A 14,046-nucleotide genomic window follows, 5' to 3' on the forward strand; every position below is an offset into this window, starting at 1 on the left:
CAAAGAAGAGGGCAAGCCAACCAGAGGCTTAGGGTTTTAAGGCCCGGGGCCTCGGGTACGACGAGCCCCAGTCAAGGACCGCCCCCGACTCAGTACAGTACAATGGCTTTTCTGGAATTTAGAGGCCGGAGCGGGAGGGGCCAAGTTGTCAGTAAACGGGGAACCACGTGCCCGCTCTGGTGATCCTGGGTTGGCGCTTGCGCACTGGGTACGCAGCAGGTACGCCGGCGCGCGCGCTTCTGTGCGGAAGTGACTGAACGCGTGGTGTTGGCAGATGGAGGGAAGGATGCAGACTGACGCCAAAACCCGCACTGAGTATGGGACAGATTCCGGCTCTCGGGGCCCCTGCTGCAGTCTCCGGCACTTTGCTTGTGAACAGAACCTGTTGTCCCGGCCGGATGGCTCTGCCTCGTTCCTGCAAGGTGAGAACTTACCCCAAGTAGATACTGCTAGGGCCACGTTCATCCCAGTCGTATTTGTTTTAGGGAGGGACTACGGTATATCTTGCAAAGGTGTACCCACCTCCTCTGATAATAGCCGGTAAATATCCCTCCTGAACTCGTAGAGAACTCCTTGCCCGGATGGATATTACTAGATACACGAGGGTCTCTTCCCCCATTTAGAAGGGAGAAGATATTTCCACTCTGGTAAATACTTACCGGGAGAGAGGGGCAGACCTCCCTATAAGCATGAATCCTCTAGAATAGGGAAATCTCACCAGAGTAAGTAACTCCGTGATTAGATTCCTTTTCAACCTCCCACAGACATACCCTGGGTCTATACATCCCAGACTGAGGCAAACCTGCCGATTTGCATAAATACCTAGTAGGCTGGCAGGTCACTATTACTGGTTTGATTACTCCCTGTTATGGCAGACCTTTCACCGAAGGACATACTTTGCAGATTGAGGGTGATGTCTGCACCTTGGATTATGAAAGGTTTTCCTCATCCCCACCAATTGGTTAAATATCCCTGAGATTGGGGTACATCTTACCTATTGTAAGATCTAGCTAAATACCTTTCAAACTCCCTGACCCAGGTAAATATTCCTCTGGAGATAAGCCTAAGGATCACCCCCATAGATGCTTCGGTCCCCTCTCTAAGGCACTACCTTCTACCCAGTTACAAAGCTGCTTTCACTCATTCCTTCTCATTGAACAGGTATGTATTTGTATTAACTACTGTTCTAGGCACTGAGAATACAGCAATAATTTTTTTTTTAATCCCTCATCTAACGGAGTTTACACTCTAACCAAGAACACAGACAGTAAAGAAGATAACTAAGTAAGACACTACAGAGCAAAATATAGAATGGGAGGGGAATAGGGTGTGCCACAGAGTGCTGCAGTCTTAAATAGGATGGCCGGGAAAGGCCTCGATCTATCAGGAAGGAAAGTGTAAAGCTTGGGGAGCAGCAGGTAGCCAGGCCATGGTAAGGACTGACCTGGTGTGTTTGAGGAAGTCAGGAGATCAGTATGGCTGGAGCAGTGAGAGGAGGTTTTGGGGAGAGGTAAGGATTGCCCATCACATAGGGTCTAGTAAATGAGATGGGAGCCATTGGAAGCTTTGCTCAGAGGAGTGGAACAATCTGAGTATATTTTCACAGAATCTCTCTGGCTTCGGTGTTGCCTGCAGTGGGTTATGGGGACAGCAGGAAGATGATGGTGGCTCAAGGCAGAGTGGAAGTAATGAAGGCGGGGAAATTCTTGATGTATTTTGAAGGTAAAACTGACACAATTTGCAGATGGTTTGGTTTTAGAGCATGAGAGGAGACGGACGGAGCTAAGATTTCTGCTCAGATCAGCTGTGCTGGAGGGACATGAGGTGTCCCGTTGGGAATGTAAAGTTCGCAGTGCCTGGTGGGTCTCTCAGTGGTGAGTTGGACATACCAATCTGGAGTTGAGAAGTGAGACCCGATATGGACAGAGAGTTTGAAATCCTCTGGCTATGGATAGTATTTTGGGCTCTTGAATGAAAGAAATCACCAAGAAAATGAGTGTAGATGGGAAAGAGGTCCCAGGACCAGGACCTGAGTCTTCTCACTTGTGAGGAGCTAGCAAAAAAACCCCCAAAACACTGAGAAGGGTCAAGGCAAGAGGAAAACAGAGAGGGAGGTTTCCTGGAGGAGCCCAGAGACGGACGGGCCAACCAGCTGCCTGTTGTAGTGAGGCTGCCTCACATGAGGATGGAACCAACCTGTGGGTTGACAGTTTGGACATTTGTCGCTGGTGATGCTGTCAAGAGCTGCTCCAGTGGGGTGGCGGGATCAAGGAGAGGAAAAGGAGACAGCTCTTCGGGAGCTTGGTTGTTGCAGGGTCAGACCAACGGGGCAGCAGCTGAAGCTGGATGTGGGCCGAGAGGAGAGAACAGCTCCGGAGAACTGTTGGGGCTGTGTCCTCAGGAAGGCGAGAGGGGAGGGACTCCTGTGTTCAGGTGGACCACAGACCATCCGTCTGCCCCGGCGCAGATCTAATTCTCCTGGGTAACTTCCCCCACCTCGGGGCAGGTTTTCCTGGAGCACAGAGAAACCCTCGGTTGTGCAACAGCCCCTCCTCCCAAACCCAGGGAAAACAGCCCAACTAGGGACCTTCTCGGCCTGTCCCCAGGCTTAGCTCTCTTGCTAAATTCAGACGCCTCAAGTTTCTTAGAACTTAGCAGTACTGAGAAGGGTGGCCTCTTCCATGTTCTAAAACCCCAGGCCTCTGGAACAAGAGGAGTCCTTGAAGACCCTTAAAAGTATGTTCCGGGTATGTCTGGTCTCAGAATCTCTGGTAAACTTAAAATGCAGAGGCCCAGGGCCTGGCGAATGTGACTCAGTTGGTTGGAGTGTGGTCCCATAACCGAAAGGTGGGTCAGTTTGTGATTGGGGCACATTCCTTGGTTGCAGGTTCTATCCCTGGTCTGGGCACATAGGATCCCCAGTCCAGGCACATATGGGAGGCAGGTGATTGATATTTCTCTCTCCCTTTCTCTCTAAAAAGCAAAGAAAAAATGTCCTCAGGTGAGGATTTAAAAAAAAAAAATGCATAGCCCCAGAACCTGCCCCATTGTCCTGTATATTTTCCATTAAGTGCTGCAGTGGTTCAGATTTCACACCAGTGTTTGGAAGCTGTGCTCGAGCTCATTTCTTCACACTGCAGGTCGCGGGTTCCCCTTCTCTCCCCGCACACGGAATGGCCTGTGGAGCTCTGACTCCCAGTGCCTGAACCCTACCCTGAGCAGCTGGATTAGGATCTCTGGAGGAGGGCCTGGGCATCACTGTCTTTAAAGCTTTGGTGTGAGTTTAGTGTGCAGTCAGGGTTGAGATCCACCGCATTCACTGTTTTTCACTGCAATCAAATAGAAAATATCAGAGTATGTTAAGAGAGCAACGGTAAGATTTTGTGAAGCCTTTGCCCCATTTACATTCACACAGAGGTCTGCAGGCATTTTGAGTCCCGTTGCAAAATGTATTCCTTGGAGTTATGGTCAGAGAAGTTTGGAAGCTGCCGCTCGAGTCCGGTCTCTATTTTGCAGGTGGTAAAACTGAGGCCCAGAGAAATGAGCAACATCAGCCGAGGGTGCATAGCCAGGAGGAGGCAGAAAGGACTAGAAGCCAGGCTTTCTATCTCTCAGGGCTTGGTCCATAGCCACCCTGGGAAATAACTTGGGAGTCAGGGCCCACACCCAGAGATACATCCCTTTCTCAGGTGTCCTGACTGCTGCAAAGTTAGGGAGCAATAGCCTGAGTGAGGGAAGAGGGTAGGGCTGGGGGAAGCTTTGGGACAGGTTGAGACCAACTGCAGTGAGAGAGAGGAAGGTTCACCGTCAGGGAGAACTTCCTGTTAAAGTCAGTAACATTAGCCAGAGTCTGTTCACTCAGCATGTTCCAGGCAGTGTTGTCCATTGCCTCACTCAGGCCTTGCGATGCTATGAGGGAGGTCCTGTTATTGTCCCCATTTTACAGGTGAGGAAGTGAAGGGAGGGAAATGAAGCCGGTCCTCCAAGGATCACTGCCAACAACTGGTGGGCCAGGGCAACGCCCACACTGTTCAGTGCCTCGCAGTGGGCCCCGGAGGCAGGGCACACGTGGGTCAGGCCTCCGTGCTCTCTCCTTAGGGGATACCTCCGTCCTGGCCGGGGTATATGGGCCAGCCGAGGTGAAGGTCAGCAAAGAGATCTTCAACAAGGCCACACTGGAAGTGATCCTGAGGCCGAAGATCGGGCTGCCTGGTAACTGGGTCCCCGATGTCCATTCTCTCAAGATCTCCTGCCCGGCCCCTCCCTCATGGCTGTCCCTAGTCTCCACTGTCCCCTCATTTCCCCTCAGCGATTTCTACCTCTTTCCTCCAACTCTTCCTCTGAATCTTTTGTTTCTTTTCTCTTTGCCTCTCTGTCTCTCTGAGTCTTCCCATCCCCCTTCTTTTTCCTGGCTCCATCTCCACTTCTCCCCATTCATATGTTTTTATGCCTCTACCTCCTGTCTTCCTCACTCCAGAGGACTGGGCCCCCTGGGTTGGGCCTGAGCAGCAGCGCAGGACATGGGCACTCGGGTTTTCCTCCCCCAGGAGGCTCCCTTGCTAGATGCGGGAGGCGGCGGGGGTGGAGTGGGTGGCAGCCAGGCCCTACCTCCTGCCAATTGGGAATGCTGTGCCATTGATGGAGGGTCCTGCGCCAACCCAGGCTGAGGCTGCAGGCCCTTTCCAGAGGCTTGGGTGAAGCGTATGGAGGAAGAAAAAAGCCTGACCCGTTCCCATGCCTTACTTCCCCAGGTGTAGCAGAGAAGAGCCGGGAACGGCTGATCAGGAACACATGTGAAGCGGTGGTGCTGGGGGCGCTGCACCCCCGCACCTCCATCACCATCGTGCTGCAGATCATCAGCGATGCTGGCTCTGTATCCTTTCCCCCAAGCTGCCTCCTCCAGGAAGTCCTCCAGAATCTCCTTAATTTCCCTAATTTCCTCCCTTGCTGAAGGCCGTACACATCCTCTTCTAGCAGAAGACCTCCAAACACTTGACAGGCACCAAACCAACTTGTTGAAAAAGAACAGCAAACAGCTTGAGTGCTTACTGTGTGTCAAGCACTATTCTAAGTGCCTTATACATGTCAACTCATTTAATCTGTACAGCAAAGTCAACTCACATAAGGAGTAATTGGCAGAGTCAGGACTTAGACCCACCCCATCTGGTTCCAGAGCCCAGGGCCCCTGGAAGGTTGATGTTCTTATGTTCCCCAGTTTCAGGTGAGGAAACTGAGGCTCAGAGAGGGGAAGTCACTTGTCCATGGTCACACAGCTGAAGGCAGCAGAGACAAAACTCAGGCGCAGGCTTGATTCCAAAGCTTGTGCCATTGACCTTCATTCTGACCCTGGGATGTTTTGTTTTGTTTTGTTTTGTTTTTAAGGTTTTATTTATTTATTTTTAGAGAAAGGGGAAAGGAGGGAGAGAGGAAGAGAAACATTGATCGGTTGCTTCTAGCACATGCCCCACCTGGGGACTGAACCTGCAACCCAGGCGTGTGCCCTGACCGGGATCGAACCAGTGATCTGATCTGTGCAGGATGATGCCCAACCAACTGAGCCACAACAGTCAGGGCCGACCCTGAGTTTAGATTTGAAGTTCCACACTGGGGGAGCCCTGAGCAAGCAGAGTAGTTGGGCCAGCAGCTCATCCTTGAAAGACACCTGTGGTTTGGGTGACAGGTTGAGGCTGAGGACCAGAAACGGGCACTTGTAGAAGGCCTCGTGGGGCAGGCACTTCATAGATAGGAGGGAAGGGCTGTTGTAACCCCATTATACAGAGGGCGGAAGTGAAGCTCAGAAGGAGGTCACAGACGGTCAGTGGCAGAGGTGGGATGGATTCTGCAGTTGGGCACTTATCTGTGCTACACCTGGGGAGCCAGCTGAGGTAGGGGCTGGGTGTCTGGCTCGCCTAGCCCCGGGCTCACCGTCCACCGCGCCGCAGCCACACTCCCCCCTGGATGGTGGGCTCCCTCAGGGCGGCAGTAATGACTCCTCCCTCCACCTCCCTGCCAGTCTGTCATTGGTGGCAGCTGCCTGCCAGAGTCCCAAGCTCCAGACTTCGCTCTGCCAGCACCTCCCATGTGATCGGGAAGTTGTCTTCCCCTCTCTGCCCGTGGTTTCCCTCATGGTGCTTGGCATCTGCCAGTATATATCTGTGGAGTATCACGATTCCTGATTGAGGCTCAGAGAGTGTCACTTGCTCAAGGTCACAAAGTCAGTTCTGGAACCCAAGTTTATTTGATCTCAGAACTAAAAACTCTGCCATACTCCCTCCCTGTGATCAGTTAGTGCTGCTGCCACTGCATTGGCTGGGGGGATGGGGATAAGGACACGTGCCGGCCAGCCCTGCAGTGGAAGCTCTTAACCACTCCCCGTGGCGCTCAGCTCCTGGCCTGTTGCCTGAACGCCGCCTGCATGGCGTTGGTCGACGCAGGCGTGCCCATGCGGGCCCTCTTCTGTGGGGTCACCTGTGCCCTGGACGCCGATGGGACCCTTGTGCTGGACCCCACGGCCAAACAAGAAAAGGTAGGTATGAAGGCCAGAGTGGTGAAGGGCCGTGGGCAGACCCTGTCCCTCTCCTGTAGGCCACACTTTTCCACCACAGTTGGCTTGTACCACCTCAGTCCCAGCTGACAAACTGCTCCGTTCATCAGGGCAGGTGCTGGAAACCCAAGTCAGACTGTGTGAGCAAACAGGGAATGGACCGACACTGAAAGCCAAGCTCAGGACAGAGACTGAGCCAGGGCCTCGAATGCCATCTGGATTCCCTTTCTACATTTCCTAGTGCCTGCTCTTTTCTGCACGTTGGCTCCATTCTCTCTGGCCAGCATCTCTCCTGAGGCTGTGACTGGCCTCTTAAGTTCTGTGCTTACATCTTAAGAGGCTCAGTCACAGGAGGAGAGGGCATTCCTCATTGGCTCAAGTTCACAGTATTCTAGGGTTGTGGCTACCCTTCATTTATTTGCCCAGCCAGGAAAGCAGAATCCACTTGGGGGATTTCCAGTGGAGAGTTTCATGCAGGGGACTGGCTACAACAGTGTTGGAAGAGCCCAAGGAGCAAAAGGGAACGCCCAGAGATCAGAAACCTGTAGCCAGCTCCTGCCTGCACACACCCCACTGCCGCTGTCAGAATCCGGCCCAGGATGCTGGTCTCCCTCCTGCCGGTCTCCCACCAGATTGCTGCTGGAACCTAACTTGTAGGGGCATCAGGAAAATGCATTTTGCCAGCTTCCAGCCCCAGCAGCAAAGAGCCCAGGGGCCAGGAAGCACCAGGTAGATGAGGTGCCCTGTGGCTCCCCCTACAGGGCAGGAACACTGCTTGGAAGCCCAACAACCCTGCTGTTGGAATCGGGTATAGAATCCAGGGGAAAGCTGGGAGGGGTGGTACCTAGGTAAACAACCACACTCAATGCAAGAGTACCTGGCTTCGGGAAAGGCGAGTCCCTTTGGGATTAGCCAACATGTCTGAGGGGAAGAGTCCAGGTCCCCCACCTTCTCCTTCATCCCTAGGAGGCCCGGGCAGTCCTGACCTTTGCACTCGACAGCGTGGACCAGAAGCTGCTTATGTCCACCACCAAGGGACTCTTCTCCAATGCTGAGGTACCAGCGTGTGGATGAGGGTGAATCCCACAGCCTTTTCTCCACCCCCAGCACGTCCCTGGCCTGCACTCAGAGGTTCAAGGAGGGCCCCTTCTTGCATCCCTCTGTAAATAAGAGTTTGCAGACTTTGTAGTCATAGAAACCTTTGTGGGAATTTTAAAAGGGAAGTGCACCCTGGCCACTGTGGCTTGGTTGGAGCGTTGTCCTATAGACCAAAAGGTCATGGGTTTGATTCTGGGTTAGGGTTACATACCCAGGTTGTGGGTTTGATCCCCGGCCGGGGCACATGTGAGAAGGCAACCGATAGATGTTCCTCTTTGACTACAAGCGATGAAGAAATGTCCTCGGGTGGGGATTAAAAAAATTAGGGAAGCCCAATTAATGAGATAGGAAAATAGGAGTTCAGGTTGAAATCCGGAGGTGGGGGTACCCCCGTTCCAGATCTGAAGAGTTTGGAAACTTGGGCCAACTGGTCTCCAAGAGCATTTCCAGTCTGGACCTCCTAAGAATCGAATGATCTGGGGCAGTAAAGATTGGGGTCTCGGATTCGATGGCTCCTAATATCTTTCGGAGTCACAGGGCCCGTGGCTCTAAAATTCCAGGATCTCTCCAATTTTGTGAGCTCTTAAGGGTCCAGAGCTCCAGTGTAGTCCAGCTGTCACGGTGCCCAATCCCACTGGGGTAAGGCCCTGGAGCTGCTGGAAGCTGACCCCCCCAAATCCTTTGCCTCTTTTTCCTTCTTGTCCCCTCTAAAGGGCCCTGACGTGGGGGAGGAGAAGATGCATTTGGAATAATCCCCTCCCCACCTGCCTCACCTCAAGGATGGTGGGGGATTGCCCAGGTGAAGAGGGAGGTGGTAGGTTTAGGGGCCCGAGAAGTCAGGTGAGCCAGCCAGACTGCATGGTACAGACAGGGATGGGCCTGCACTGACCAGCTTCTCCCCACCCAGCTGCAGCAGTGCCTGGCTGCAGCCCAGGCTGCCTCGCAACACGTCTTCCGCTTCTACCGGGAATCTCTGCAGAGGCGGTACTCCAAGAGCTGAGGCGGCTGGGGCGCGGTGCCCCACCTACCGCTGCCTCCCGTGCAAAATAAACCAGTGGCCCAGCCTTGCCTCCGTGTCCTCGGGTGCCTGGGAGAGCTTGTGGGGCTGTAGCCGCAGGGCCACCTGAGGAGTAACTTCACTGCAGCCCCTGGGGCTAGTGATGAGGGGACACAGGCACCCCTACACCCACCAGGAAAACATTACTAGGACTGCACATTTATTGAATTCATTTAGTCTAACATGTCTATTGAGCACCCCGTTGTGCAGGCCCTGCTAGGTGTTAAAGGACCTAGAATTGGTGTTTGTCAGACAATAGTAAATGGCTGTGACAAAACAAAAAGCCGGGAAGAGAGGTTTGGGGAAGGCAAATTTAATACATCCGTCAGGGACGCCGTCACGGAGGAGGACATCTGAGTGAAGCCAGGAGGAGGCCAGGGAGTGAGCTCTTGGACACATGGGGGACAAGCCCCAGAAGGACCTGTTGAGGACCAGCAGGGCGGCCAGTGTGGCCGGAGCTGAGCATGTGAAGGCAGAAGAGAGAGGTGGTCGGGGGGTGGTTTGTAGGGGTGTCGGAAAAATGCCCCCATCCCTTCCCCACAGGACACACCCATGTCTGAGGCCAACAAGCCAGTGAGGTGGGGCTGTTACTTTAATCCACATTTTAAGATGAGAAAACAAGCTCAGAAGCCAGTTAACTGCCAGAGGTCCCCAGCTAGTCAGCAATGGAGCATGGGTCCCACTTAGCCCAACCCCAGTCCCTCGCTGTTCAGACAAACCCAGGGAGAGGCCAGCACGCTAGACTGGGGTTCCCCATCAGTACACAGAAGTGACAGGCCTGTTGGTTACCAGGGCCAGTAGCGACCCCTAGGGGGCACCTGGAAATATGGGGGGACATTTTTAGTTGCCGTTTTGACTGCTCCCACACTTTTGTTTAGAGGGCAGGAGCCAAGAATGTGTGAGCATCAACAAGGATTAGCCCACATCTGAGCCGCATGGTTGCCTGACCCCAGCAGCCGCTCGTGTTCGGGGGTTGTCATGGGCCCTGTGCTGCGTGCTTCGCATGCCTGAACTAGCTCACATAGTTCCCACAACTGCCCCTCTGGGTGGTGTCATTTTCATCCCAGGAAATGAAGGAAATGCAGGAATATCTTTAGCTTGCAGTCACGCTCCCCGGAATGCCAAATGGGGAAGAGCTCTAGGAAGATCCACTGGAATGGCAGTGAACGGAGTGAGAAGACCAAACTGTCCATAATATCAAACCCCAGGTAGTGAGCACATCTGCCCCTCTGCTAAGTGCTGCTTCTGGCAGACACTCCGTTTGACCAGGCCTTTGATGCTACCTTAAGGCTCTGACCCCTGCCGTTCCCCCCTCCCAGTGTCAGGCTGTATGATTAATTTGGCACTGCCCTTGAGAGGGCCCTTGGGAAGCAGGACCTCTGGGGTGCTCTCTGTTGCTAGGGCTGTTTCTCCTCCCCGACAAGGGGGAGCCTGCATGGAATTAAGCCAAAGGAAAGGAGGGCCAAGAGTTGGAGGGTCCAGACCATTCGCTTCATTTGAGCCCCTGAATCCTGCTCCTCGACTTTCTTCCCTTTGTGTGCATGTGTATAAGGTAATCCAAGTTGAGTTTCTGCCACTTGCTGTAGAAAGAGCTCAGAGGGAGACTTTATTTTACCTGTGTGACCCATTTCCCCGGTGGGGGAAAATTAGTCCCATTTTGCAGCTGAAAAAATGAGGCTCAAAGAGGCCACGTGGGCCAAGGTCATACAGCTACCATATGGAGGAGTAAGTCCTTGGCACCCGGCTGTCTAATTCTCTGCTGACCACCCTCAGAAGAGATCATTCTGCAACTTGGAAGCCCTCCACCCCCGGATTCCCCCTTGTCCAGCTCTGAGGTGCCCAGGAGCATCCTGGGGATGGCCTGTCAGGCGCCCTCAGCCCCGCCTGCCCCCACACACAGACTGACGGGTTTGACTGCTAGAGTGTCTGGTGTTTAATCTCACATTGTAGCAGCCGGGAAGGGTAGAGGGTTGTACGGCTTGGTCCCATTGCTGGACGCTGCCACCGCCATATCCACCTGGATTCTCCACTCTGCCAACGTATGCTCTGGACCAACGGTGGTTCACAGTAAGGGCTGCAGGGGCAGCTAGGGCAAGTCTCAAGAGGCAAGGTAGGCAGCCAGGGTCGCCAGGACTGCCGCGTCTGCACACACCCGGCCCAACAGCCAGGACCCCCAGCAGGAAGGCGCGGCGGGAGGCGGCCCCTGTCCCCTGGATGTTCCTCTTGGCCCAAGCCTTACTGGTCTGTGCAGGTGTTGGGCATCAGTGAGTCAGGCATCCCTTCTGCCACCCTGCTTCCTGAAGCCCAGCTCCTTCCCCGTGGGACACACCCAGGCGTTCGTTCATATATCTCCAAGACAGGGAGCATCACTGTGGGCCAAGCACAGTTGGGCACTGGGGATACCGGGTGACTAATAAAAGACATGTATGATAGCGTATGGCGCCGTTAGGTCCTGACTCATTGCATCCTCACAGTGACCCTGAGGCAGGAATTACCCAATTTCACAGATGCGTAAAAAGACACAGGGAAGTTGTAGCTTGCTCAAAGAGAGGGGCAGCCCTAGGGTTTCAGGCTTTTAACCACCTCCTTCCGTCCCTCTGTGCAACACGCCTCATCTTACCCCTGAGTGTTTCCATGTGAAGCGCCTCTCCATCTCTTTTCCCCCGCCCCCAGGCATAACTGCTGTTCTGTTTTCTTGTACCTTGAGTGCATTTTTCTCTTCTATATCCAGTCCCCCCACCCCAGCCCCACACACAGATCTTTGGAGCCAGGAAGAAGGCAGCAATGCCCACAGGCCAGAAACAGCACAGCACGGAAAAGACAGCCAAGCCCAGGTGGTCATGGGGCAGCAGTGGGGAGAGAAGGCTGACCCCATCCCAGTCCGAGTCGCTGTCATTTGATACATCCTATAGACAGAAGAGAGCCTGGGTGGGCATCACCCACCTTCCCTGCCCCAATGCTCTGCTCTTCGTGGCCCCCAAAGACCAATAGCGGGGCCTCCCCAGAAACACCAAGACAAATGTTTCAGCAAACAGGCTCTTGACTTTTCTATATCTTAGGACCCTTTGAGGCGAAGCTGTGGAGCTTGTCTCAAAGAGCTGTGTCACCCACCCCGGCTCCCCCACCAAAGCTCTGAATTCAATTTCAAGGAGTTCACAGGTCCAGTCAGATACTACAACTGTGTGTAATGTCTGAGTTCAATGCCCCTGAAATGGAGACAGGCACCAAAAGGGGCAGGATCCTGCAAAAAGATGAAGATTAGGAGAAACAGCTCTGGTGGCCTAAGTTACTCAGACAAACCTGCCCCCTGAAACTATTGATTCTAGATTTTAAGTTAATCTTGCATCAAACAGCTCATAAGAGTAAGGAGTCATTGTAAGGCCAAAACTGAAATGAAAATCCAAGTTAACAGGTCAAATGAACACAGAAGGCCTCTTTTGCCCTTTCTGGGAAGGCATTTGCCAATTCCAGAAAAATTAACTTCAATCAAAAATTTAATTTAATTTTTGAAATTAAAAATGATCTTTAACTGCTGATGTCCCCAGGCAGCTCTCAGAAGCAAACCAAGTCCTCTCTGGAGGGACGTACCTTCATTCTAGGCCTCAAAATAATTTTTCAAATATGACCAGCATGTCTGTGAATGAATATGAGCAGAAATAATTAGACCTGCAAAATCTTTGAACAATGGAATTATCAGACGCATATAATGTCAGCATGATGCCTGTTGCCACAGTATGGCAGACTCTTCCAAAAGTGGCCACAACCATCTCTCCCATCCTGCATGCTCTTAGACAGCGACTGAAACTTTTCCCATCAAGGGCAAGGTTTGTGTCTCTTCTACTGGAATCTGGATAGGCTGTGACTTGTCCACAATTGATGGAATGTAATTGATGGAATGTCACAAGACTTCCCAAGTCAGAAAAGGTGAGGCAGCTCCTGATTTGCTGACACACTCATGCTGGAGACTGGAGGCACGTAAGAAGTCCAATGGCCCAGAAGCCACCATGCTGGAAGGAAGCCCAAACCAGCCCACGTGGGGAGACGCATGTGGAAACCCTAAGACGACATGAAGAGAGGTACTAGCCAGCCCCAGCTGCATCAACCCCCTGATTGTTCCAGATCTTAGCCACTGGTTCACTGCAACCTCATGAAAGACACTAAGGCAGAACGACTCCAAATTCCTAACCCAAGGAAACCATGAGTGATAACAATGACTGCTGTTCTTTTTAAACTACTAAGTTTTGCAGTGATTTCTTATATAACAGTGGTAACTGGGAAGCCATGTTTACAAAATGAATAAGAAATTACAAAAGTGACAATTTTCAAAAAAGATCAGGGCAGACGTAGGCCAGAGGCGAGTTGGCTCAGGAGAGAGATGGACAGATAGCAGGAGAGTCAGAAATCAGAGGAAAGACAGAGCCAAAGGCTAAGGAACTAAGATAAGAAGCAAATATGGAGAAAGCTAAAGAATCCAGGGGACAGGGAGAATAGGAAAAACAGGATATCTAGGAAGCCCCATTCGCAGCTCAGAAGTGAGACTCCAGTCCAAAGGCAGGTACCTCAGCTGCCAGCCTATCAAATGTTGACCATAGCTGTAATCTCCAGCCCCCTCCTCTTGCTTCCACTAAGGCCTGTTACTCCTACCTCAAGGTCAGGGGGCCCTGGCTGCCCAAGACCAGCGCTCACAGAGGGAAGAGGTAGTGGCAGAAGCTGCCAACCCCACAGCGACTCCACAAAGGCTGTCTCTCTGAAGAGGGGATCCAGCTCAAGCTCCCCAGGCTTCTGGACAGGGCATGCGGAGCCTACACCTGCCAGCAGAGGCTGTTGAAGTTCTGGAAGACTGGGGCTGCCCATGGCTGGGGAGAGGTTCCTGGAGGTGCTTCCCTGGATAGGGAAAGAAAAGGAGAGATTGTGAAAGTCTCACCATCATCCTCCCCATGACTTTTGACTCTGGAGAGACTCCATACAGAGACTAGACAGCGCAACAGCTCTCAGACCCACTTTACAGATAGTAAAACTGAGGACCACAGAGTAAAAGAGGCCACATTGTAAAGAGAATCCAGGGGGTCTGGACATTCAACCCGGGGCCTCTCTATCCTCAGCCAAAAACCATGTAACTGTAGCACACTTGTTCCAAACCATGGCTTGCACATTTACTTGCTTGATGAACTACACACCCATCCTGGGTGTATAATCACCGTCCCTCTCCCTCACAGCCCTCCCCAGTGACACTTTGCACTTTACTCTAGTTCACATCCCCTGTGCCCCCCAAGCCTGCACACTCTAATACCCAAATCCCTGGCCTACACACCCATTCAGACAAGCCCAACCCCCAGCTCCATCTGCA

The 14,046-nt window shown here is 52.7% G+C and overlaps 2 protein-coding genes across 3 annotated transcripts; one reads left to right on the forward strand and one right to left on the reverse strand.

The window, feature by feature from the left end:
- Positions 1-201: 201 nt before the first annotated feature.
- Positions 202-8,710, forward strand: EXOSC5 (exosome component 5). 2 transcript variants are annotated; one of them, XM_054580735.1, is made up of 7 exons: positions 1,136-1,161; positions 1,636-1,722; positions 4,099-4,212; positions 4,752-4,873; positions 6,386-6,526; positions 7,511-7,600; positions 8,550-8,710. In XM_054580735.1, the coding sequence occupies exons 2-7, from the start codon at positions 1,659-1,661 to the stop codon at positions 8,640-8,642; spliced, it is 624 nt and encodes a 207-aa protein (XP_054436710.1). In that variant the 5' UTR covers positions 1,136-1,161; positions 1,636-1,658; the 3' UTR covers positions 8,643-8,710. The 2 variants fall into 2 exon arrangements, with proteins under 2 accessions (XP_054436709.1, XP_054436710.1); XM_054580734.1 differs by lacking the exons at positions 1,136-1,161; positions 1,636-1,722 and adding an exon at positions 202-422.
- A 2,087-nt stretch (positions 8,711-10,797) lies between these two features.
- TMEM91 (transmembrane protein 91) lies at positions 10,798-13,560 on the reverse strand. The gene is given in 4 exon segments (XM_054580736.1): positions 10,798-10,840; positions 10,842-10,942; positions 11,453-11,605; positions 13,344-13,560. Coding segments are annotated over 4 exon segments (507 nt in total). The 5' UTR covers positions 13,554-13,560.
- Between the last annotated feature and the right edge of the window lie 486 nt (positions 13,561-14,046).

This window comes from Pteronotus mesoamericanus, unplaced genomic scaffold (genome assembly GCF_021234165.1).
Source record: "Pteronotus mesoamericanus isolate MK-2021 breed Mesoamerican mustached bat unplaced genomic scaffold, CSHL_Meso_final contig_639, whole genome shotgun sequence".
In the NCBI taxonomy this organism is placed as follows: domain Eukaryota; kingdom Metazoa; phylum Chordata; class Mammalia; order Chiroptera; family Mormoopidae; genus Pteronotus; species Pteronotus mesoamericanus.

Coding starts and splice junctions, on each gene's coding strand:
- EXOSC5 (XM_054580734.1), top strand. CDS start 275: ATGGAGGGAAGGATGCAGACTGACGCCAAAACCCGCACTGAGTATGGG. Junction 6,527..7,510: donor CCACGGCCAAACAAGAAAAG/GTAGGTATGAAG, acceptor CTTCATCCCTAG/GAGGCCCGGGCAGTCCTGAC. Junction 7,601..8,549: donor GACTCTTCTCCAATGCTGAG/GTACCAGCGTGT, acceptor CTCCCCACCCAG/CTGCAGCAGTGCCTGGCTGC.